We start from the raw sequence: 23467 nt of genomic DNA, 5'->3' as shown, positions 1-23467 counted from the left end.
ACTTTATCCAGTTTTGTGGAATCTGTCTTTGTGGTCGCTGCTATCACAGTCCCAGTAAAGTGGTCTCCCATGACCTCGATTCTCTTCTCTGATGACTAGTGTATTTGTTTCTTGTCTTTATATTTGCTTTGAAGAAATGGCTATTTAAAACTCCCCTGCCCTCTGGTGTTTTGAGACAGATCTTGCTGTGTAGCCCTGGCTGGCCTAGAACTCACCACATAGAACAGGCTGGCCATGAATTTGAGATAATCCTCCTACCTTTGTTTGCCAAGTTCTTTGATCTTTGTGGTTTTCGATCTGGAATCTTGCTCTATAGCTTAGGCTGGCCAGGCTGGTCAGGCTTGCAGGCTTCCTGGGGCTGCAGATGTGAGCCACCAGGACTATCTCTGTGGCCCTTTTAAAACAGACTGTCGTTTTTATTGCTGGGGTTGTAAGAATTCTTTAAATATTCTGGGATGAAGTCCTTATGAGATACGACTTGAAAACAGTTTCTCCCATTCTTTTGTAATACATTCTTGTGTAATTGTTGGTTTTCTTTTTGCAGTGGGGGTTGATACAATCTCCTGCATAACTCAGGCTAGCCTCAAACTTGCAATCCTCCTGTCTTAACCAGTGGAATGCTGGGATTGCTCATGTACACCCATGCCCAGCAGACCACGTGTGTAATGAAAACAGCTGTCACTTGTCAAAATGCAAGGGACCAAATTCTCAGTTCCCAAACTGCCAGTAAAAAACAGCCGGACATCCCCGTGAATTAACAGTGAAAGTAAAGAGCACAATTTACACCAGTTCCTGCAAACCCCTGGGACCACATCACCTGCAGACTTCCCTACCCCTGTCGTGCATGGTTCATGGTTCCTATGGGAAGTTTAAATATCTATTAAAATAGTCCTCCTGACTAGTCTTTGGAACAAACATTTTCCTACCGAAATAAAGGTGGTGTTGGTTACAAGCAACAGATGTTGGTAAGTACTAGACACACAAGACATCTTTTTCCACATCGTGGGGACTGAGCGCATCTAATGCAGTAGACTTAGGAGACTATTTTTCTGTTGCTGTACTATTTTAGGGAAAAAACCCCACAAATTTTCAGAATCCACATGCTCTAGACTACATCAAATAGCCAGCCAATTAACAGCAGGTCTGGGTTCCAGATTGTTGCTGTCTCTTAGTTTACTAATTGGGTCTCTGGTTGGGGTGGGTTGATGGGGTCTTACTGTTGCCTGGGCTGGCCCCAAATCTTGGACTTAAGCAATCCTCCTGCCTCAGCCTCCCGAGTTTCTGGGACAAGAAAACACTTGACATGGTTACTGTTTTATCTTTCTTGGGTTTCTGTCTTAGTTACTGTTCTACCTCTGTGAGGAGATACCATGACCAAGGCAATTTTAAAAAGAAAGCGTTTAACTGGGGCTTTGCTTAGGGTCAGAGGGTTAGGCCATTTCCATCATGGTGGGAAGCATGGAGCAGATAGGCAGGCATGGTCTGGAGCAGGAGCTCAGAGTTCACATCTAAGGTAGCAGGGGTGGGGTGGAGTTGAATTGGGTGGTGGGTAGTGGGTGGTGGTGGTGTGGGCTTTTGAAACATCAAAGCCCACCGACACCTTCACAAAGCCACACTTCCTAATCCTTCCTGAACAGTCTACCAAACAAACACCAAACATTCAAATATATGAGTCTCTGGGTGTCAAACTGTCACAGATTTTTAGACAGTCTTACCTTTCCTTTTGTGACATGTGGTTTCAATGCATAAAAAATAGTGCCTGAACTGAGTACCTAGCCTAGCAATGAATGAAGCCCTAAGGTCAGTCTCTAACTGAGCAACGTGTGTCCCCTGGACATATGCACAGTTTGCATGGAAGAAATTGGTATACTGAACTGAAAATCCACATGTAGCCAGATAGCATGGCTAGAGACGTAACAGAAATGGTTCCACTGAAGACTTTAGCCACTATCCCGAGGACAAGAGAAAGTCAGTAGAAAGTGTCTGAATGGTGACATAATCAGACCGTACCTGTTTTACTTAACTGGATGGATAAAGTTTAGTTACTGTTGGATAAAGGTAAAGACAATTAAGTAGAGAAGCAAGTTTGGGAAATATTTGGGTTTTTTTTTTTTTGTTTTTGTTTTTTGTTTTTTGTTTTTTGTTTTTGTTTTTGTTTTGTTTTGTTTTGTTTTTTTTTTTTTGGTTTGGCTTTAGTTTTGTAATGCTAGGACCCATACAGGGCCTCCCAGATACTAAACAGGTACTTTTTCACTGAGTTATATCCCCAGCATGTTTAAGAAATATTATATCACTCACAGAAAGTCATGGAAGAATGGATGAGGAGTTCGGACAGGGTAGTTTATAGATAAGAGATTGGTTTCTCGTATTCCTAGACGTGGAGAAGTCCAAGACTCGTGAACTGGCAGACCCCGTATCTGCAAAGGACCTTTAATAGTTAGGGCCATCTTGATGGGTCCTCATATGGTAGGAAGTGCTGGCTGGTTCTCTGAAGTCTCTTTTATAAGGTAACTAAACAAGGGCCCACATTCATGACTCTTCCAAAGTCCCCCGCCTTCTAACACTATCCTCTGGGAGCTAGGATTTTGCGTATGAATTTGGGGAGGCATTGCAATCACAGTGAGAGGGAAGAGAAGGAGGTGTGATCGTGTGGATAGAGTACCATGTCCTGGAGGCAAACAGAGGATAAACGCATGCAGTTTTGGATAGGTATTTGGATTTTTCAAAAACGTTCAAAACCGTTTACTTAAGGAAAGTCAAGAACACACAAACCGGAAGCACTTTAGATAAAAGAATGCTCCAAGGAACCAGCTGTGCTTCCAGACTCAGCTACTCTGGAGGGGTACGCGGGCTATCAAGACTGCTTGAGCACATATGGCAATAGTTAGTCTGGGCAACATATAGAGACAATCTCAAAGCTAACCAGGCAGAAGAGCACACCAGCGTGGTGGTTTCTTCCGGCCCAGCACTGGTCAGCGCTTCCCAGCATACTATAGAAATAAAGGTCTTTGTAGCCTCAACATCTTACTCTCGCACACTCAGACGCAGTCCTGAGTAACCTCAGGGCAGATGTCTTCTGTCCTTAGCCCAGTTTCTGCTGAGACCTTAAAGGTGTGGGCTGGCCATGGGGCAGACCACACCTATCTCACCAAACTGTACCGCTAGATGTCCAGCCCCAACAGCTAGAGCAGTGCACATGCGCTGATGGACGGGAACACCGGAAGTGACCTCAACTTCCGGCTTCCTGACCGGCTAGCGGAGCAAATGGCATCTGGTAGGCATTAGCGCCATCCTGTATGCTTGGTGGCTGCTTGGCCAGTCCATGATTGCTCTGAAGCCAGGGGAAACCGTAAGGTACAACTATTTACCATATTTCTTCCCAACTGAATCTGTCTATTTGACAACAGTGGCCCAGAGAAGCCAGCAGTACCTTTCCCGTACTGCTACCGTGCAGCTAAGACTGTGGAAGGTGGGCAGACATCTAGTGCAGTCTTGGAATAATGCTGGAATTTTATACTGAATTCCGAGAAACAGGACGCGTTATTTCCTTTCTTATGTGAAGTATATTCATTCATTCTTTCATATTCTCTAAACTATTATCCAACCAGTTGTTTCAAATTTACCTTTCTGCAACAGAAAATCCTTTAAGTATATATTTTAAAAGACCTGCTGTCATCACAACATAACATTTATTGGATGATAAATTGCACATTAGATGCACAGATTCACAGTTGAGCTAAGACCGAAGAGAATGCATCAAAAAACAGTAAAGCTGAAACATTAAACAGAAGTGCATACAGAAAATTAATTAGGCATCAAAATAACTAGACATGGCAGAATATTCTTAGGTTTATATAAATGAACATGTTGTATCTTCTTGTCTTCTCAATTTGAAGAGACAAAACACCTGTAGTTAGGCAGGTCTTGGAAAGATAGGTAATTTTATATCACATAAATAGTTCTAATATACAAGACTAAACCAGTTAAATATACACTTAAAAACATCTGTACCTTCGGTCCCCAGCTCCGAAAAAAAGAACCAAAAAAAAAAAAAAAATCTGTACCTTTTTAACAGTCAAAACAAAAGCAGTTTCCTACTGAGATCCACCCCCTAATCTCAAAAAACATTTAAAATAAGTTCTTTTTTATAAAAGCTATAACCTAAACCTCCCTTTGTATACAGTAAATCACAGATTATTTAAAGAAAAATCTATATTTTTAGACGGTTTGACATATCACAGTCACCAGAACACTGCTACTTAATTTTATGGAACTTCAGGCTTCAAAGACAAAAATGTTATTTAACTGCCTGAGCTACTGGGCTGGCTGTGTTCAGTGCTCTAGCAATATATAGACAAATTATTTGTAGCAGCACAAAACTAACTTGTGTTCTACTCCTTCAACAACTGAACATCTCTTACATACAAAGTGCAAGTAGTAGCGAGCATCTGCACTCCACCAGGAAGTGCTGTGACATCAGTAATGACAGTTTAACAGAAACTGGTATCCCACAGTCATGGTAGGAACAGTTTTATTCACATTTTTATCACAGCATCAGGAAATGCACAAAGCTTTGAGTTCCCATCTTCAGCACCAAGTTCCCACGTCGTGACATCGGCTCCTTGTTAGCATGTAGTTAGCTGATAGCTAACCTCTCACAGCAATGGCTCTTACGTCCCATATGTCCCTGTGCTGAGTGTATCCGGGATCTGTTACCAGCACCTACATGATTTGCTAATACCACAGGTTAAGAGCAATTGTGTGGAACTGACCATACTTGGCAATATTATGAAGAGGAAAGGGCCATTATCATAAAGATAGCCCAAACCACAGTTTCTTCCTCAGCTCTTTAGAGGCAGAGCAGCTTGAGAATAACACATAACCAACTATGTTTTTAGGAACAAGCACAAGAAAAGGAAATAGCTAAAAATATTTCACAGTAATTGACATGTAGTTTTTTCATTTTTTTCTCCATACTAATCACCAGTACTATTATACCAAAGGCTATTTAATAACTCACATATATTAATGATTTCTGTAAAAGTCCCCCTTTTTTCTAATCTTTTGTGAGTGGTCTTTCAAAATTTGGAGAATGCAGAAAATCACAAACACCGAGAGGTAAATTGTGAATTCCATGTTAAAATGTACAGTAGGGCCAGGCAGTGGTGTACACCTTTATTAATTCCAGCAACTCAAGGCAGAGGCAGGCAGATCTGAGTTGAGGCTAGCCTGGTCTACAGAGCCAGACACAGGACAGCCAGAACTCCACAGAAAAACCCTGCCTTGAAAAACAAAACAAAACAAAACAAACAGATGTACAGCTGGACCTGCAGCATAAACTCACCTTCTTTGGTATCCCCTTAGGAGCAAAAAAACAAATAAAGAGGGTGACAACTTCCAACCTTCCTATCAGCCATTTTGTCCAAGTCCCTCCTGACAATTCTCTATCGGTACCAACTCTCAGGAATAAGGGCCTCTTCCAGTTTCCCTCCCCGACCTTCAGCTCTTCAGTCTTCACTCAAACATTACACCTATGAGGCACCACAGCAGTTCCTCCCTCTCAGGAAAAACAGAGTAGGGAGCTAATGATCTTACTGCTGCTTAACAACCATTCCATCCGAGGGCTAGCCAAAAACTTGCTACCTTTCTATACAATTCAAAGCATCTCTGACAGAGAGCTGACGAGACCTGAAGGCCATTAAGACCCCCAACTCCCTAACGGAATGATGCATTGCATCCTAAATGTGGAGAAACAGCCAAGTCTGACCTTGACATACAGGACATAGAGTCTCAACTGAAACAGTGACCTCAAGGAGAGGGGCAATGGCCAGGAGAAACGAAGGATGAGGCAAGGCCGCTGACTTCAGTTTTTCTCACTCTGCAACGGTGATCTTCTTGTCTCTAGTTAAGTATTAAGAACTTAGATGCTTGGCTGCTATCTGTTTCTCCATCTGCACTTCTATAGAAGAGACACTGCCCAGTTACTACGTTTCAGCCACTGGTCCTCAAGAGGGCTTTATTTTTGTTCATGAAATTTCCCAACCGTAATTCTATTTTAGTGAATACTGTGTTTTTAGAGTTCATTTAAACAGAATGAACTGTTTAATGAAGTTACTTCATTAAACAGTTCACCCTTGCATACCAACCAAAAAGACCATATAGATAGTTTTACTAATAGGAATCTAATCCATTTTGTTGTAAACTGTAGTTCTATAGGAATGTATACTTACGACACTCTTGGCTCTCTTAATAACCACACTGTATGACAATATTTTGTTCTAATATTTCTCTGTAATACCAGTACCTATTATATGTATGTATACAGTACCAGTATATGTTATCAATTATTTTTGTTAAAAATTCAACAATGCTATATGTATTGTTCTTTGAAGATGGGGAAGAATTATAATTTAATGAAAAAGTTCAGATTTAATACGCTGACACGGAATTCAAGCATGAAGCCGTACAGTCTTCTGTTGCTTTTAAGAGCAGTGAGATAAAGCTCCGGATAAAACAAAGGACATATGGGCTTCGGGAAGTCAGTCCCAGGGCGGCCGCCACAAGGACTGTCCTTCCCTCCCTCTCCCTGCTTCCTGTCTCTTAGTAGGATCAACATGGGGCACAAACGCCAGCCAACGAGTAGTAGTGCAGTGTCACTGAACTTAGATGTCAGTCTTGTCACAGTGTGATACCTGATGTGCCTAGCAAAAGACAGACTTTACCCTCTGAAAGTTTATAAAACATGGACAGTCCCTTCTCTCAGTTTTGTTTTGTTTTTTGGTTTTTTTTTTTTTTTGAAGATTAAACAAAATAATATAACCACAGTATTTAGTATGCTCTCTAAAAAGTAGTTCCAACTATTCATAACCAGCCAGGAGTGTGCTTCAGTGGGATCTGGAGGAAATCCCCTTGGAAAGGAACGAGTATCCCCTGCAAAGTCTAACGTCTACAGTGTGTCAGGACTGCCCCTGCCCTCAAGTCTGAAAGTGGGAAATCCATAAATACTGTCTGCAAGCTGTTAACTAGCTGGATATGGTGGTATATACCAGTAATCCTAGCATGTGGGAGATGAATACAGAAAAATGACCATTTTGAGGCCAGCCTGCGCTACACAGGCTCTCTCTCCACCCCGGCTTCCCTGATCTCCACACCCACTTTTTAAAAAGTTGGCAAATTTGGTAACTTTATATGGAGTCCCAAACTAGAAATTCACATTTAAAAAAACCCCAAACATTACACTGAAATAGCTTTAACAAGAAAAGCAAAAAAGCAAAACAAAACAAAAACAAACAAAAAACACATATAAGAACATTCATTTTCCTAGATACATCATGTAATAGAACTGACAAAAAAAATGAATTTCTTCTTCCTAAAATATTCTTAGAAATTACAATTTTAAAAAAAAGAATTGCAAAACAACCTTCATCTTAACAAAAACTGAATTATTTTGGTTTTTTTTTTTTTTTTTCTTTTTTTCCCCACTTTTTTATTTTGGTTTTTTGAAACAGAGTCCCACTATGTAGCCTTGGTTCGCCTAGAACTCATTATGTAGACCAGGCTGGCCTCTATATCATAGAAACCCTCCTGTCTCTGCTGCCTGAGTGCTGGGACTTAAAGTGTAGGCCACCATGCCCAGCAGTCGAATACTGAATTTTAAAGTTTGATGTTTCTCTGGCTCATATAAATGGAATTTGATCAGAAACCGAGTTCAAATCCCGGCTTCGCCCACTATGTATTAACACTGATTTATCTCCTCAGATCTAATCAGTAGTAAGTAATACTGCGACACTCCATGGAATGTGTGTAAAGTGCTTGCTTAGCACAGGGCCCTGCACAGAGGCAGAGCAGTTTACCATCAGACAGACACCGAGCAGCCCAACAGTAGCAAAAGCCTGTATTTACTTGCTGTTTCTCCTATGGGTTCGTTTATGAGCGATGAGCTGCACGTTTACTCTGAAGCTCTTCCCACACACTGTACATTTAAAGGGCTCCTCTCTTCTGTGGCTCTTCTCGTGACTCGCGAGGTCGGACTCTAAAGCAAAGGTCTTTGCACATGTTTTGCACTTATGAGTTTTCTCCATGTCGTGGATGGTTTGGTGAGAGACAAGCTCCGAGAAACAAGGAAAAGTCATGTCACAATCAAGACACTGTAAGGGTTTGAATCTGGAGAAGGAAAAGAAGTCTTCATCATCGATGCTGCAGTGTTTAGCATTCTCCTTATGGTTGTCTTTGTCGGGGAGAGCAGGCTCTGAGGGCTGCTCCGAGGTCCCCACACACTGTGCGTGCTGGGATGGTGTGTCTGAAGAGCCTCTTTCTTCAGGCAAAGCCAGACTTGTTTCCTGATCATGGTCAGCACTCTCGTAAGACTCCGTATCAGTATGACTCTTCTGATGTTCTGCCAATCCGGGGAGCCACATAAAACCTCTCCCACATACACTACATGTGTATGGTTTCTCCTTTAAATGGCTATTCATGTGCCGGGTCAGGTGTGACTGCTGTCGGAAGCTGGCAGCACACTCGGTACACTTGTAAGGCTTCTCTCCGGTGTGGATTCGCCTGTGTGTCTTCAGGTTGGTTCGGTGACTGAAGGTCTTCTCACAGGTACCACATTTATACTTTCTCTCTCTTGAATGAATTTTCTGATGCAAAACAAGGTATGTATTATCACTGAAGCTTTGGTCACAGTCAGGACACTGGAACACATTTTTGGCTTCTTCCCAGGGAACTTCAATAATATCTGAAAGTGTTTTGACTCCTAAACACTGAGATAACTCTTCTAATGGAGTTTGGTTGTCAATAGTAACCAAGAGGTTTACAAGCTTGGTCTTGCAAGTCAAAGTTCCGCCTGACATTTTCCTTTCATGTACTTCAACATCCTCCTCAGGCTGCTCTAAGTAGCGGACAAGGGGTACAGCAGTGGAGTACGTTTCTAGGGACAGCTCTTCAAGTTCTAGAGGCTCTAGGCTTAACTTCTGACTGGTCTCAGTCCGGTCTTCCCCTGTTGATAAAAACAAAACCCAGACACCACCTTAAGTGACATTAGAGAAAGAGCATGTTAAAGTAGTTACACAGAAGACCAGGAAACAACACTATTACATAAACAAGATTAGGAGGCAACTGTCGGAAGCTGGCAGCATGCTCGGTACACTTGTAAGACTTCTCACCAGTGTGGATTCGCCTGTATGTCTTCACGTTATCCACAAGTCTATCTTTGTGGGTGCACTGCAAGGTTCCAGGTCAATCTGCAAGGAGGACTGGAGAACGTCTCTAAAACAGGCTTCAGTGGAATAGGTACTAAGGACCTTGATAGGTAGGCAGTACCTAGAAATGTAATTTTTCTGCTTACTCTATTTAAGCTCTAGGAATTTTCTCTTTATCGCAAGTGAGTTTAGTAGTCAAAACTGGAATAGAAATTAGACATATTTATCTGAAAAGAAGACTACTTTAATAAACAAATTACCAAAAATAGTTCTATATCCCTAGAAGGTCTCTGGAATTCCATCTTTTGTTCCTAAGTGGTGTGCTGCAGAAGTGGAGGCTAGCGATCCTTTCTGCCCCACCCCTGGCAGTGTCTATTGAAATTGTGCCGGGACACTCGGGCAGCAGCCGGCACCACAGTGGCTCATCTTTCTCACCTCAGCAGGAGCACAATGGAGACTCTTCCTGCCTCAGCCTACTGCCTTTATGAGAAGCTGTCCATGCTGGAAACATCTTTCCTGCCTTAGCCTACAGCTTTCGTGAGACGCCACTGCAGGGGCTGTCCCCACAGGAGGTGACCACAGTGGCAGCAACTCCTCTCTAGGCCCCCAAGTTCAGAACTTGAAACCCTGCCAATCCTCACTCTAGAAATCTCTGCCCTGAGAAGCTCCACCCTCTCAGAATCCTACATTAGCATTGCCCCTTGGTCCAATTCCCTGCTGTGTGCTCCCGGGAGCAAAGGCAGCCATCTCTGGACTCATCCCTCCATAGCCTGATCCCTCCAATCTCTCTTTCGTGAGATTCCTGTCTGGTGTGACTCTTTCATCAGAAGACAAGAAGGAAGGAAGCAAGGACAAGGCAAAGAGAAGGAGCAGGGATGAGGCTCCCAAGCTCCTCAGCTCAGCTGGGGATCCCCTCCCCGGGAGCTACAACCCCTCTGCTGAGGAGGCTTCCTCCCAGAGCTGTGTGGTTCCCGTGTCTCAGGATGTGCTTCCACTGGGATACCTTCTCCCCTCAGAGCTGTGTGGTTCCCGGCTCCCGAGTCCCAGGATGCCTTTCCTTGGAGCAGAAATACTTTTCCATGCCCCATGGAAAATGGCCCTAACAGAGCTGCTGTGTACATATGGACTGCAGGCAAATACTGTCTCCTCTCAAGGAGAGCTGACAGAACCTAAACCATGTATAAACAATTCCTTTTCAATATTTTTCCAAATATAGCCATCCCTAAATACCCATAGGTGTGTGGCTACAGATTCAATTAATTGCAAGCTGAAAATTTTCTTTTCTTCTTCTTTTTTTTTAATCACATCTGTAGAGGCTGGACAGACGGCTTGAATGTTAAGAGCACCAGCTGTTCTTCCAAAGAATCTGGGTTCAGTTCCCAACCACATGGCAACTCACAGTTGTTTGTAGCTTTGGGTCCATGGGACCAACACACTTTGCTGACCTCCTAGGGCACCAGGCTTACACATAGTGCACAGACACACATGAAGGCAAAATACTCAAACACACACAAAAAATTAAATCTTTAAAAAAAATACAAGATAAAAAATATAAAATAACTAATGTTTAAAAATCCAGTCAAACCTTGCCAGGTGTATATGGAATAGGAATCAAAACTCATAAGAAGAAAAGCCAATCAATACAAATAGACCCAGAAATGAAGCAAATACTTAAAATCAGTGTGTCTCTATGCCTGTAATCCCAGCACCTGGGAAACAGAGATGGTACATCTGTGTGGTTTCAAGGCCAGCCTGGTCTACACAGGGAGTTCCAGGACAGCCAGGGCTCCATAGACCCTGTCTCATAAAACCAAATAAATAAATAAATAAATAAATAAATAAATAAATAAAGCCAGCAAAGAAAGTAGCAAAAGAGCTATTATAAACATACTGTCTACCTATAAATCTGTTGTATCATACTATAATGTCTATAAACATGTGTTTGGTTACTGTCGTCTATGCTGGGTCCTATGCAGGTATTGTGGCTGTGGCTTCCGTGGTGGAGAGTTCTTCCGCAGGGCAGTAGGTGACAGTGAGTCTGACAGGGGCAGCAGGAAAGAACTAGGTGGACAAGGGTCAGCATTGGAAAGCAGAGTGCAGAGTGGTTAGAGGTAGGCGGGGGAGGGGCTCCTGTAGGCAGGCTACTGGAAGATAAGAGTAATTCTGGAGAGACTCGAATGAAGGAAGAAAGTGTTTCTGTGAATTCATGTATGACACAAAGACATGGAGATGGGCTAGAAGGATACACTGAGAAAGTTGGCAAGAGAGAACCAAGGGGACCCTGGGTCGGTGAGTCTAAAATATAAAATATATACTTGTATATTCAAGAAGACAGAGAACATGAACATAGCAGAAGCGGAAAATATAAGCCATGAATTATGAAAAACAGTTTAGATGCCCAAACCTAGATAAGACATAATGTCTATGCAGGCATGGGGATACTGCATATGTTTACCCTTAAATCAGAAAGACAGAATACCCCCCTTAAGAGAAAATCAGTTTCCAATCTTTAGCAAATGACAATATCTATGTTAATGAAGTTTCCCAAGTAAAATTAATTTGACTCCAATGATTATTTAAGGAAATTACAAGGTGTCAATGACTATGTGAGATCGTGGTCACTGTTGTAGACTGGGTTTAAGAAATCATTTTAGGACTGGAAAGATAGTTTGGCATATAAAATGTTTACAGTGAAGCTAAGGGCAGGAATTTAAATCCCCAGCACCCACTAAAAGCCAGATAGATGTGGTGGCCCACCCATTATTCTGGCACTCGGTGGAGATGGGAACCCAAGCAAGCTGCCTATCTAGACTTCAGTAAACAGAGTGGAGAACGAATGAGAAAGTTACCTGACATCACTGCTGGCCTGCACACAACCATTCATGTGCACTGGCACTCATGCTCACACAAGGAAAAGCATCATCTGACTCGGAAACTTATTCTCTCACATAGTTCTTGCTGTAGTCATAGAAATCCACATATATGTTTATATATACATACATGCATAACATATACACATGATACAACATTGTGTTTGTGTGTGTGTGTGTGTGTGTGTCACAGACAGGTCTCAATCCACCACCAGTGTAAACAAGGCAAAACATTTTCATTAGAACTGATGAAGTTCCATAACGCAGGAGAAACTGTCTTACCTGTCAAGTTCAAATCCTCAAAAGACTCCAACGGGGCTTCTCTGCTGAGGGTCTTCTGGGAAGAGTGCAGACTCACACATTCCTCTTGAGAAAAATACACATCCAGATCTTCAAAGAGCAGTGGTCCCTGAAACAGGAGAGCACTGTTAGTACAAAAACCAGCAGGTCAGCTGAGTGTCTATCTACGAAGGCCGAAAAGAGCTAAATCCCTCCACATACTAGGGAGAAAAGGCTTGGTGTAAAATATTCCTCCGTGAGGGGGACTCTATGGCTTGAACAGGATCAGGAGAGAGACCATTAACATAAATTTTCAAACAGTGGTTTGAGAATCAAGACAGTACACTGTGAGAATGTAGTCTTTCCTGAAAAGTTAAGTGAACAATTCTTGGGGAGAGAAATCATTAAGGATTCTCTAAGAGGGGAGGGGGAAAGAGGTGGGGAAGACTGGCCAGCCCAGGAAGAAGAACCCTGAGAAATAGTTTTCAGGAGGTGTCCTAACATCATCCTTTGCTAGTCCGTGTTTCTTCTTCATCACAGTGATCGCTCGGCTCTAGTTCTCTACGTTTACTGTTCCTATAAACCCATAGAGCTTTAATAATCATTATTCAACAGGTGTGAAGCCTAGGAACCTGCCACTTGGAGACGCATTCCAGCAAGACACTTTGAGAAACTGTTACAGACCCCCTGCCAGGGCTCTCCTCCACCTGATGATTCTGAAATGAGGAAGTTGGTAAGCCAAGGAACGAGGACAACTTGGTCAAAGGGCTATCTGAGAAGGCGCCTCAGGACCTGCGTGTCTAACGCTGCTGCCAGGTCAGGGCACCTGTAGGAAAACGGCGACAGAATTCACCTGCTCATCGGATGTGGGGAGCGTGGACGCCATCTGGGGAAACGAAGGGCTCCTTCAAGTCCCTACGTTGGGACAACACTTCGAGCAGAGAGTCTCCAACTCCGCTGCCAGGCCTTTCCACTCCACCCTCAGGCTCCTCGGAACCTTCAAGCTCCTTTGAGAATCTGAGGTGAAGGCTTCTTTCTCCAAAACAGCCTTGAAGCGGCCACTCACCAGCCCGGGAGCACTGACAGCCTCGCCCAACCCGGCAGAAGCAGCATGAAGCCACGCCCAGCCGAGACGCTACAAAGGAGGCGGAGGCCACCACAAAACTCCCACGCTCCCATGCTCCCCACGCAGTAGCTGCGGGGAAACCGCCGGAAGCGACGCCCCCCCGCCCCCCGCTCAGCCATCCTGCATCCTGATTGGTCAGCGTACTCCCGAGGCGGCGGTCCCTCCTTAATGGACCAATTGAGCAGCTTCCCGAGGACCTGAATCGCACCTGGCAACTGAGAGACGTAGTTATTCCTGAGCTTCTACAAGCAGCCCATTTCCGGTTCCTCTGGCTGGGTCTCCGTGGTGAGTGCCCCGCCTGTTGATGGGTTCAGCCGGAGCAGTAGAATGGTTCCTGAGGGACCCGGTGATACAAAAAACAGAGGCGGGACCACCCTAGAGTTGGTTACGGAATGCGGGAACACACAGACTCAGGGAGGCCTGAGCTTTCTGTCGGATGGTGTGAGATGAATGAGAGGCCCCGAGATCCAGGTTCAGCTTGGGCCCAATCCCCTGTCTCAGATGGATTGTGGGGTCACGGTATGTAAGAGGTTATCTTGTGCAACCACAAGTTCAGGCCAGGTTAGCCTGGTTGCTTGTGTCCTATCCCAAAGTATTCTAGGGGCACGAAGCATTGTACTCGACAGGTGTATTCCAACCGAATGATTGGGACCCATAGCGGACATCGAGCTAGGATAGATCTCTGGTTTAGATAGATCGCAGGATTTCTGGACCTGCCCCAGTGGCAGATGTCTCTTATAACCAACACTGAGCAGCGAATTGAAGATTCAAAATCATAAAATCGAGCTCTTTCTAGAACTAACTGGATGATCCTGCCACTCTTTTCCTTTATGGTACTGAGGGTGAACCTGTGGCCTCACACATAGTAGACTCCCTACCATTAGCTGTACTCTGACTCCTCGCCGGTTTTTTTGGACTTTACCTTGAAACGAGGTTGACCCAAACTAACCCTGAACTCACTGTGTTGCCCCAGCAGACCCTGCACTTAAGGTCTTGCCTCGGTATCCCTTAGTAGCTGGACAGAGACCCACAGTTGGACACCTTTTAACTTTGTTTCCTCAGCTGCAAAGAGCCCATAATGCCTCTCCTTGATCATACAGGGGGTAATTTAAAACATTGTAAGATGTTAAGTGAAAAGAATTGCCTTTTCACTTAAGAGTTTGGGAGGACAACAAACAGAATTAGTACTTTGAAAATTCTAATTAAACCCCAGGTCTCTGATTTTTCATTAGAGATAGGGTCTTACTCTCTACCCTTGGCTGCTCCAGAACTAGCTACGTAGAACAGCCTGGCCTGTAACATAGAAGACATCCATTTGCTTCCGCCACCCAAGTGCTGGGATTAAAGTCAAGGCCATCCCACTGAGTGCCAACATAATTTGTTATGCTAATGTCAGGTTACTCAGGGATTGGTTGCATGGTTATTAAAACATTGGAGTTGAAAAATAGTGGGATTTGACAGGATGGCAGGATAGTTTCACCCACTCAATAACAGAATCCAACAGGACAATTTAAAAGCAGGGCAGTTGTGTTCATTTTGTGGCTTAGTGGCAACATAAAGGCCCCAGTGTTTCCTATTGCTAATGCCAATGGAATGCAAATACTGTATGCTAACTTTTTTTGTGTAATGGACCCCTCCCAAGCTTATCAAGAATAAAGATTCATTAGGGTTTGGCCTATCATGCATCAATGCAGTACTCTGTCTCTGACATAGCCTAACCATCTAACTACAAAATTAAAAACTCTGGGAAAAGGAAAAATGCAAGCAGAAAGTATGACGAGTCAGTAACGTTTCTCACAAGGAGAAGCTATCTATCCACTGTTATCTAAGTTGTCTGGAAATGATCACTAAAGAGGCTGCCTGAACAGAATAAGAAGAACAAACTTCCCTACAGACCTAGACCACTTCAAAACCCTGAAGAGCAGCGGTGCATAATCCTAAAGCCAAGGCGTGTTATCACATCTCGATGCAGTGCACGTGAGCATCTTTCTCCTCCAGTTTTGTGCTTGCTGGTTTTTTCTCATAGACGTCTCATTGGCGCTAAGACTCTCCTGACACAGACGTATGGCTCTGTACTTTGGACCCTGTTTCGATTATTACAGAGATGAGCAAATTCCAGTGTCCAGAAACTAAGCCTAGAGTAATAGCTTAGTATCTAACCAGAGAAAAGGTGAGCCCTGAGATGGGCTCACGTAGGCGTTAACTACCAAGCCAAACAGGTGGACCAAGAAATACGAACAAAACGTGAAAGCTTGAGCTTGCTGAAAGTATAAGGTAAACAAAGAAGGGGAGGATGAGTTGTGGAGCACTTGCCAAACATGGTTTGGTCCCCAGCACCACATCCATGCAGGCCCTCTACCAGCTGAAGCCTTACAAACCCAGGTGGAGGTAGAAAAGCCAGGAGTTCAAGTTCAATTCCATAGTTTGAGGACAGCCTGAGCTACCGTGAGATGATATCTAAAACCAAACACTGTGTGCTGGCAGTTTTCAGGCCACTTCCTGCATCTGCAGCGCTGTTTACTATTGCCCCCTCCCCTTCCACCCCCATCTTTGTCTCCTCTGTATGACCTGAATCTATGAACCATTTCCCCATTATCAGTTATGTTTCCTTTCTGAACCTTGTCCTGGCTACCTAATATATGCAGTTTAAACGAACCCATATCTACTTCCTGTGATACTGTATTTCCCTCGAGATGCCCAATAAATTGTAATAGCAAAACACTCTCATTCTGCTGAGCTCCTATTACAAATGGATGCATTTTTCCCTATGGTATGTGACTATATTGTTTGTTAGTGTATTAAGTAACTAACACAAATAACAACCCAAGCTTATAAATTCTGAAACAAACAAAAAAGTCACTTAAATATCCCCCCATGTACTTATGTACACGCTCACACAGACACATACACAAAATCTAAAGTGTTCATGATTTGCAAGATTTTCCATTGTCACCTTTAATATATCAATGGTAGTAATAAAATCTATATGAATGGAAGTTATCTCTCTAGTCAAGTGTCTTTCCGAAGGTATTAATCAAGATTATACTTTATTATATTAAATATTAATATATTTATATAGTTGTAAATAAATATATGATGTATAATATATAAAATGTTTATATATTAAATAAGATTATATGTTATTTAATTAAAATAAGACTGGCCTGGTCTGGCATAATGGTACAGGTCTTTAATCCCAGTACTCAGGAGGCAGAAACAGGCAGGTATCCGTGAATTTAAGACCAATCTGGTTTTCATACCATCTGGTTTCCAGGCCAGCCAGTGATATAGTGAAATACATCAAAAAGAGAAATAGAGACTAGTGTGGTGGTATATAACTATACTCCCTGCATTCAGACGTTTGAGGCAGCAGGATGAATTTGAGGCAAACCATACATAGCAAGAGCAAATCTCTCTCTCTCCCTGCCCTTCCGCACACAAATACGTTTTTTCAATTATAAAAGTAGTTCATGTGAGCCAGGTATGGTGGTACACACCTTGAATCCCAGCACTTGAGGGGGCAGAGGCAGAGGCAGAGGCAGATGGATCTCTGAGTTTGAGGTCAGCCTGGTCTACAGAGGACTAGGACAGCCAAAGCTATTACAGAGAAACCCTGTCTCAAAAAAAGCCAAACAAACAAATAGTCCGTGTGTTAATTTTTAAATAGTCATTACTGAAAGGATAGAGGGGGATTTTAAAGACTCAGAGGTTAGTAGGTATATTCTTTGTTAAATAAAGGTGTCTGACTATTTCCATTACTCTGATCATAAAGAAATAAACAAGTATTTAGTATATGCATCCTCTCTTGTCCCATTGCCAGGCCCAGTCTCAACGTTAATAGAGAACCAGTCCCTCCCTGCTACTGCCCTAACGTTCTGATACCAGACACACTGTGGCCACCTGCTCAACTTAGTCTACCTACTGTGGTCCTGACTCTAAGGAGTGACATCATCCATGCTGACCCATCTTAGGTGTGTCAATGTTTTTCCTGCATGTATGTCTCTATACCACACATATGCCTGGTGTTCACAGAGGTCAGAAGAGGGTGTCAGATCCCCCAGAACCGGAGTTAAGGGTGGTTGTGAACCACCATGAGGGTGCTGGGAACAGCATGGATCCTCTGGAAGAGCAACAAATAATCCGTCCTGCTGAGCCATCTCCTCAGCCCTACTTACGTTATTTCATAACAGAAAAGTTTCTTTGGATTTTGGAAATGAAATGTGTGGCTCCTGATTGTCCCGGATGTGTGTGTGCGCACTCATGAACACGCGTGTAAATGCACATGCCTTTGGAGGCAGGGATGGTTTCTAAGTGTCACCCTCAGGACCACTGTCCACCTCCTCTGAGGTGGTCTTACTGGCTGGGGCTCACCAGTTAGGCTAGACTAGCTGATGAGGGAGGCCCAGGGATCGTTACACCCCTTGTACTGGGTTACAAATGCCTAACATTTTCATATGGGTTCAGGGATTGAACTCATGCCATGCTTGCAAACACTGTGCTGAGCTGTTTTCCCAAACCTGTCCCGGTTTTGATCCATGCAAATAGTAATAAACCCTTTGGAAACGCACGGCTGGATAATCCCTTCTCATAACAGCCTCACAGAGCCATTCTTTTCCCGAGGACTCCCAAGGCAGAAGCAGACGCTGGTCAATGAGTGTCTGCTGAGCTCACCATGAAGAGACTTATTTTTAAAGTTTGTTTTTTTTTTTTTTAAACAAGACCCTGGGGAAGATGTATTCAGATGTCTTCATGGAAAGGCTGGTTTTGAAAACCAAGTTTTTATCCAGGTATGTCAGGAAAATTATGATCCAAGTAAAGGACTTGTTTCTAACAGTGAACCACATGCTGTCACGCTTTTGTCCTTGTCAGTGGGCATGCGACAAAGGTCTTAGGTGGGTGTTTGCAAAGTTAAGGACACCTTTCAGGGTTGTTGAAAAAAAGGAATATATCTGAAGGATTACCACAGTATTTAACATGACAAATATACTCTCATACTCAGTTCTACAAATCCTGTTTCCACAATAAATGCTTGTTGAAATTCTTACACACACACACACACACACACACACACACACACACACACACACAGAGTCCAAAGCAGAGTGTTCTGAATCCACAGTGTCTGGTTCCTCTGTAAATAAAGAGCTGAACTTCAAAGATTGACCCTTGTTTTCTACTCCCCCCACCCCCCGCCGGGGTGTGTGTGTGTGTGTGTGTGTACACTTGTGAGTTCGACTACCTGTGGATGTCACTGCTCAAGTGCTCTCTACATTTTGGTTTAGTCTGGTTTCTTTAAGATAGAGTCAGGGGGTTGGGGATTTAGCTCAGTGGTAGAGCACTTGCCTAGCAAGCTCAAGGCCCTGGGTTCGGTCCCCAGCTCCGGAAAAAAAAAAAAGATAGAGTCTGCCCCGGCCTAGAATTTGTAAAGTTAGCTCTGCTGGCTGCCGTGAGTTCCGGAGATTCACTTCTCTGTATCCCAGTGCTGTGTTATAGGCATGCCGCACTGTTGGTTTGCTTGTTTGTTTTTATGTGGGTTCGAAGGATCAAATGCTGGTTCTGCTTGCACAGCAAGTACTTTATGCATCAGGCCATTTCCCTGCCCCACTTTGTTTTAGAAACAGGGCCTCGGGGTCCTCCAGGCTACGCTAGAAAGTACTATTAAGCTGGAGCCTGGGCTCAAATTCCTGATTTCCCTGCCTCAGAAGTCCCGGATTACAGGCATGTGTGCCTTCTCAGCCAAGCACACAACTTGGGTTTTATTTCTTAAGAGATAGTGTCTCGCCATGAGAATTAAATCCCTAAGAAATAACAAGAAACTAGTGACTTTTCCTGAGACTTCTAGTACTAGAGTCAGCCAGTCAGGATCTTTTTATTCTGTCTAAAGTGTTTGCCACACACACACTCTCCTTTTTTAAAAGAATGCTTTAATGTTAGAAAATCACTCTTTGTGAAGTCAGACTCAAACGGATACATTAGTGAGAATCATGTAAAGTTTAAATGTAGATGGTTCTTTTAAATCGGAACAAAAGTGGAGCAGAGCATGTTAGCAAGTATATAGTACAAGTCCTTGCGAGGCAGAGGCAGGAAGGTCAGGAATTCAGAACCAGCTGCAGCTAGATGACTGGTTCAAGGCTGGGGGTTGCATGAGACCCTGTCTCAAGAAGAAATTGTGAAAAAAACAAAATCAAAAAAGCAGAAAGCAATATGGTGCTGTCTGCCTCAGTTGTCTAGGCAAGGGCAGGGTCTTCTCACTCTTAGAATGGGAGAGCATCTAACACCTTCCTGGCAGGCAGTTGAGTTTGTTTCCAAAGTTACAATGTGCTTAATTAAAACCAATTTTAACCAACATTCTAGGAACTTTTCCTAAAGAAATACAGATGGTCCCCAACTTAGCAAGCCTCCACATTAACACTCGATCATCCTTTCAATGATACATCATTACCCATTAGTAGAAACCATATCTCAACTTTTGATCGTTTTGTAAATTAGCAATATGTGGTACAGTACTGTCCTGGGGTGTGGGGGATGGGTGCTACAGCACCCAGTCAACCATTCAAGCAGAAGAGTCATCCAGCACTCGGAAGTATACTGTGTTGCCTGGATTGTTAGGACATAGGTAGTCAACAAATTACACGAGCTGTCCGTATTCTGTTCTAACACAGGCTTTGTGTTAGACCTTTTTTTTTTTTTGCCAAACTAGAGACTTATGTAACTGTTCTAAGCATATGCAAATTAGGCAAAGCAATGATGCTTGTAGGTTAAATGTAATAAATTCAATTTTTTGTTATTTTGGTTTTTTGAGAGGGGGGTTTCATGTAACACAAGCGAGCCTCAAATGTATTATGTAGCTAAGGAATACCTTAAATTCCTACACCTTTTGCTTCCAATTCCCAAAGTGTTGGGAGTATAGACATGTACCATCATGACCAAACTTGTAATGGGCTGTGTGTGTGTGTGTGTGTGTGTGTGTGTGTGTGTGTTCACTCAAGCACTTGTGCAAGTGCACATACTTTTATGTTCATGCTTGTAGAGGCTAAGAATACAAATCAGTGACTCTTTGGTTTTGGTTTGAGACAGGGTCTCTCACTGAACCTAGAGCTTGTCACTTTGGCTAAGCTGGCTAGCAAGCAAGACCCTGAAATCTGCCTGTCTTGGAACCCCACACACTACACAAGTTTATGCAGGCACCAGGAATCTGCAAGGTCTTCATCCCTACACAGCAAGCATTTATTTTACTGACTGAGCCTCCTCTCTAGCCCTTAATGCATTTATGGCCCATGATATTTTTAATCTTGCGGTAGCTTTATGTGGACGTAAGCCTCGTTGTGAACGAAACAGCCTCTGTAAACAAACTGTGTCTTCTGCCTTTCAGTATTCCTCATCAATGCCTAAATATTGTTAGGATAACAGGATACCGGTCGCTGATCTACCCTTTCCCTCAACCCATCTACTTACTACCTGATCAGTAGTAAGGCCATGAGCTGGCGCCTTCCAGACAGTGGGTGCTTAGTATCACTTAGGATTGGAGTTAGAAAACAGTACTATACTTTGTTCTCCTACGGGCCAGATAGAGCATGAAGACCATGAAAAAGAGGACCAGGGGAGTATTAACATGCCTTAGTTCCTGGAGAGATCCTGACTTTGGAGTCTTAGGACTCCAGAGGAGTAAAGAGCTTAGGCATGTTGTTCAAAGCTTGCTGCTGACCTTGGCTGAGCAGAGTCTCCAAGGCTCAGAAAATGCTGGATGGCTGAGGCAGGATTTAGGTTTCTCTCTGAGGGTCATGCCTGCCTGCCAGCTTGGGTTCTCCAGCTTGCCCCCACTGCAGTACCTTTAGCAATCTGTTTGACCAAGAGCCAGAAGGTGAAAGGGGCCAAGAGTAAGACAGGGTAAACCATTCATAAAGAACTTCGGAGAGAAAGGAAAAAGAAGCAGAACTCAGCATGGGGCTCCCGATGAAACAACCGAAGGAGAGAGGGGGCAGCTTTGTTCGAGCTGTAGCAAACTCAGTTCAGGAGATTAAGGGAGAGGGTGGGTGGTCATCACAAAGCTATAGCCTGTTACATAAAGTGAAGGAGATATGATAAAGGACATCAAAAGATAATGAAACTAGGAGGCAGAGAAGACTCGTGGATGCTTAGGCAGTAGTGCACCCTGCTGATTCAGATCAATCACAGTGACCAGAAGATGCCTGTCCCCCAAACCCGTCCTGCTTTGGCTAGGGTTAGCTGAACTAATCAGCGTGTCAGAGCAGAGCAGGACAGTATTAATGGACTGACCCTTGGAGGGCTGACTTTGGAACTTAACTCAGGTTAAGGATCCCACAGGAGCGGGTAGCTTTTGTTTTGTCTTTTAGGGATTAGCTACTTTTACTGTCATTGTAATACCACAGTGCTGACCTCGTCCTGAGGACAAGTGAGATTTGCTTAACACAGTATCTAATATGCAGGAAGCTTCAGGAAAATAGTAACCATTTCCTCAGTTGTGTTTAAAAGTGTGGTTTTAGGGCCAAGAGATGGCACAAGTTTGAGAGGTGGAACTCGGGTCCCTGGAGCTCACATGAAAGCTAGGCAGCTATGGTGGGGTCCTGTGATCGCAGCGCATGGGGAGTAGAGACAGGAGTCCCCATGACAAGCTGTCTGCTGGTTTAGCTGGGACTGGTGAACTCTGGTTTCACCAAGGGGCCTGCTTCAGTAATAAACGTGGAAAGCCATCAAGGAAGACATCTGACATGAACGATGAGCCTCCACTCGCGCACATGGACCTGCACACGCATGTGCCCGTTCAAAGTTGGGCCCGCATGCGCTCAAGACAGGATCCCATCAGTTTTGAATTCTTCGAGTTTGTGTAGCCAAGGCTTTGCCAATTTCTTCTAGAACCCTGGAAATGTCTTCATTTTGTCATCACCCACAATGTGCTTCTCAACCTTTCCATCCCTTTCCATTCACTTGGGAGTCCCTTTGGAAGCCGCTTCTGAGATAATGCAAATTGTGAGTGAGCATCTGACAAACCCCATGGTGATGCTGACGCCAGACCTCGGCCCACATGATATAATGAGGATGCAGGTAGGGGCTCGCCTCTCCTCTGTCACCGAATGGGTTTGCCACCTTGTTGTAGCATGTAGGAAATGCAGGGAGTGGGAGTGGAGAACGGGCTATTTCCTTTTCATTGCCTCGCCTTCTAACTTTGAGATTTCAAATCTGAACATTTGGACAACAGAGTATACACTTAACCTAGGCTCGTCATTGATATTTTAGCAATTTTTTTTTCAAGAATGTGATACAAGTTGCACTTATCCCCTCTTCCTTCAGCCTCTCCTGTGCTAGGATCACAGGTGTGTGCCAACACACCAAGGTCAATCTGCAGCAAGTTTAACTAGAAATCATTTCAGTAAAGACACACAAAGCATAATTGTATCGAATGCTCAAAATGCCTGCATGGGTCCAAACATGCTTCACACAGCTGCCTGCATACAGCAGCATACGTTAGTCTAGCGCTGTAAATTATATAACAGTCTTCATTTTGTCCGAGTGATTTTCCATCCCTCCTTAAAAATTAACAATGCTGACACAAAAAGAAAAGACAAAGGTTGCTTTACGTAGATTCTGCTGGCCATATACATCATACTTGACAGGCAAGATGGTTAACTAAATGGTTGGTTTGCATCATGCCGAGGATGGAACCCAGCCAGCTCCATGCACAAGGCTGGCAGCCCTCTACCATTTAGCTACATACACAGCCCCAAAATTCTAAAATTGAGGTACGCCTTACTTTTCAAAATGTTAAAAGAATATGGCTTTGAGGTTTCTAAGGCAGTTTGTGGAACAAAAATGTATTGATGTATATCTTTGATATTACATCTTTTTTAAGGTTGTTTGAGCCCTTGACTACATAATCTGCTTTTTGTTTATGTTATGTGGATCATTTTAGTTCCCGAAAGCAAAGGCTAAACAAGCTTTCTCTGGTAACAAGAACTGAAATTATCTGAGTTACA

General features: G+C 43.5%; 2 protein-coding genes across 3 annotated transcripts in view; one reads left to right on the top strand and one right to left on the bottom strand.

The window, feature by feature from the left end:
* Window positions 1–3670: 3670 nt before the first annotated feature.
* Window positions 3671–13533, bottom strand: Zfp597 (zinc finger protein 597). Of its 2 annotated transcripts, XM_087570048.1 has the most exons (4): window positions 13203–13457; window positions 12353–12479; window positions 7483–8998; window positions 3671–7437 (listed from the first exon to the last, which is right to left on the bottom strand). In XM_087570048.1, exons 1-3 carry the CDS (start codon window positions 13233–13235, stop codon window positions 7899–7901), a joined length of 1260 nt encoding a protein of 419 aa, XP_087426174.1. In that variant the 5' UTR covers window positions 13236–13457; the 3' UTR covers window positions 3671–7437; window positions 7483–7898. The 2 variants fall into 2 exon arrangements, with proteins under 2 accessions (XP_087426174.1, NP_714954.2); NM_153732.2 differs by lacking the exon at window positions 3671–7437 and having other exon boundaries at window positions 7878–8998; window positions 13203–13533.
* A 109-nt stretch (window positions 13534–13642) lies between these two features.
* The window catches only part of Naa60 (N(alpha)-acetyltransferase 60, NatF catalytic subunit), a 30334-nt gene continuing 20509 nt past the window's right edge, over window positions 13643–23467 (top strand). The window contains exon 1 of the mRNA XM_087573360.1: window positions 13643–13760. The gene's annotated coding sequence lies outside the window, so the exon portion shown is untranslated. The remainder of the gene's footprint in view (window positions 13761–23467) is intronic.

Source organism: Rattus norvegicus, chromosome 10 (assembly GCF_021556685.1).
Source record: "Rattus norvegicus strain SHRSP/BbbUtx chromosome 10, alternate assembly SHRSP_T2T, whole genome shotgun sequence".
Classification (NCBI taxonomy): domain Eukaryota; kingdom Metazoa; phylum Chordata; class Mammalia; order Rodentia; family Muridae; genus Rattus; species Rattus norvegicus.
The sequence above is the reverse complement of the archived record's forward strand: the minus strand, read 5'-3'. Positions and strand labels throughout refer to the sequence as shown.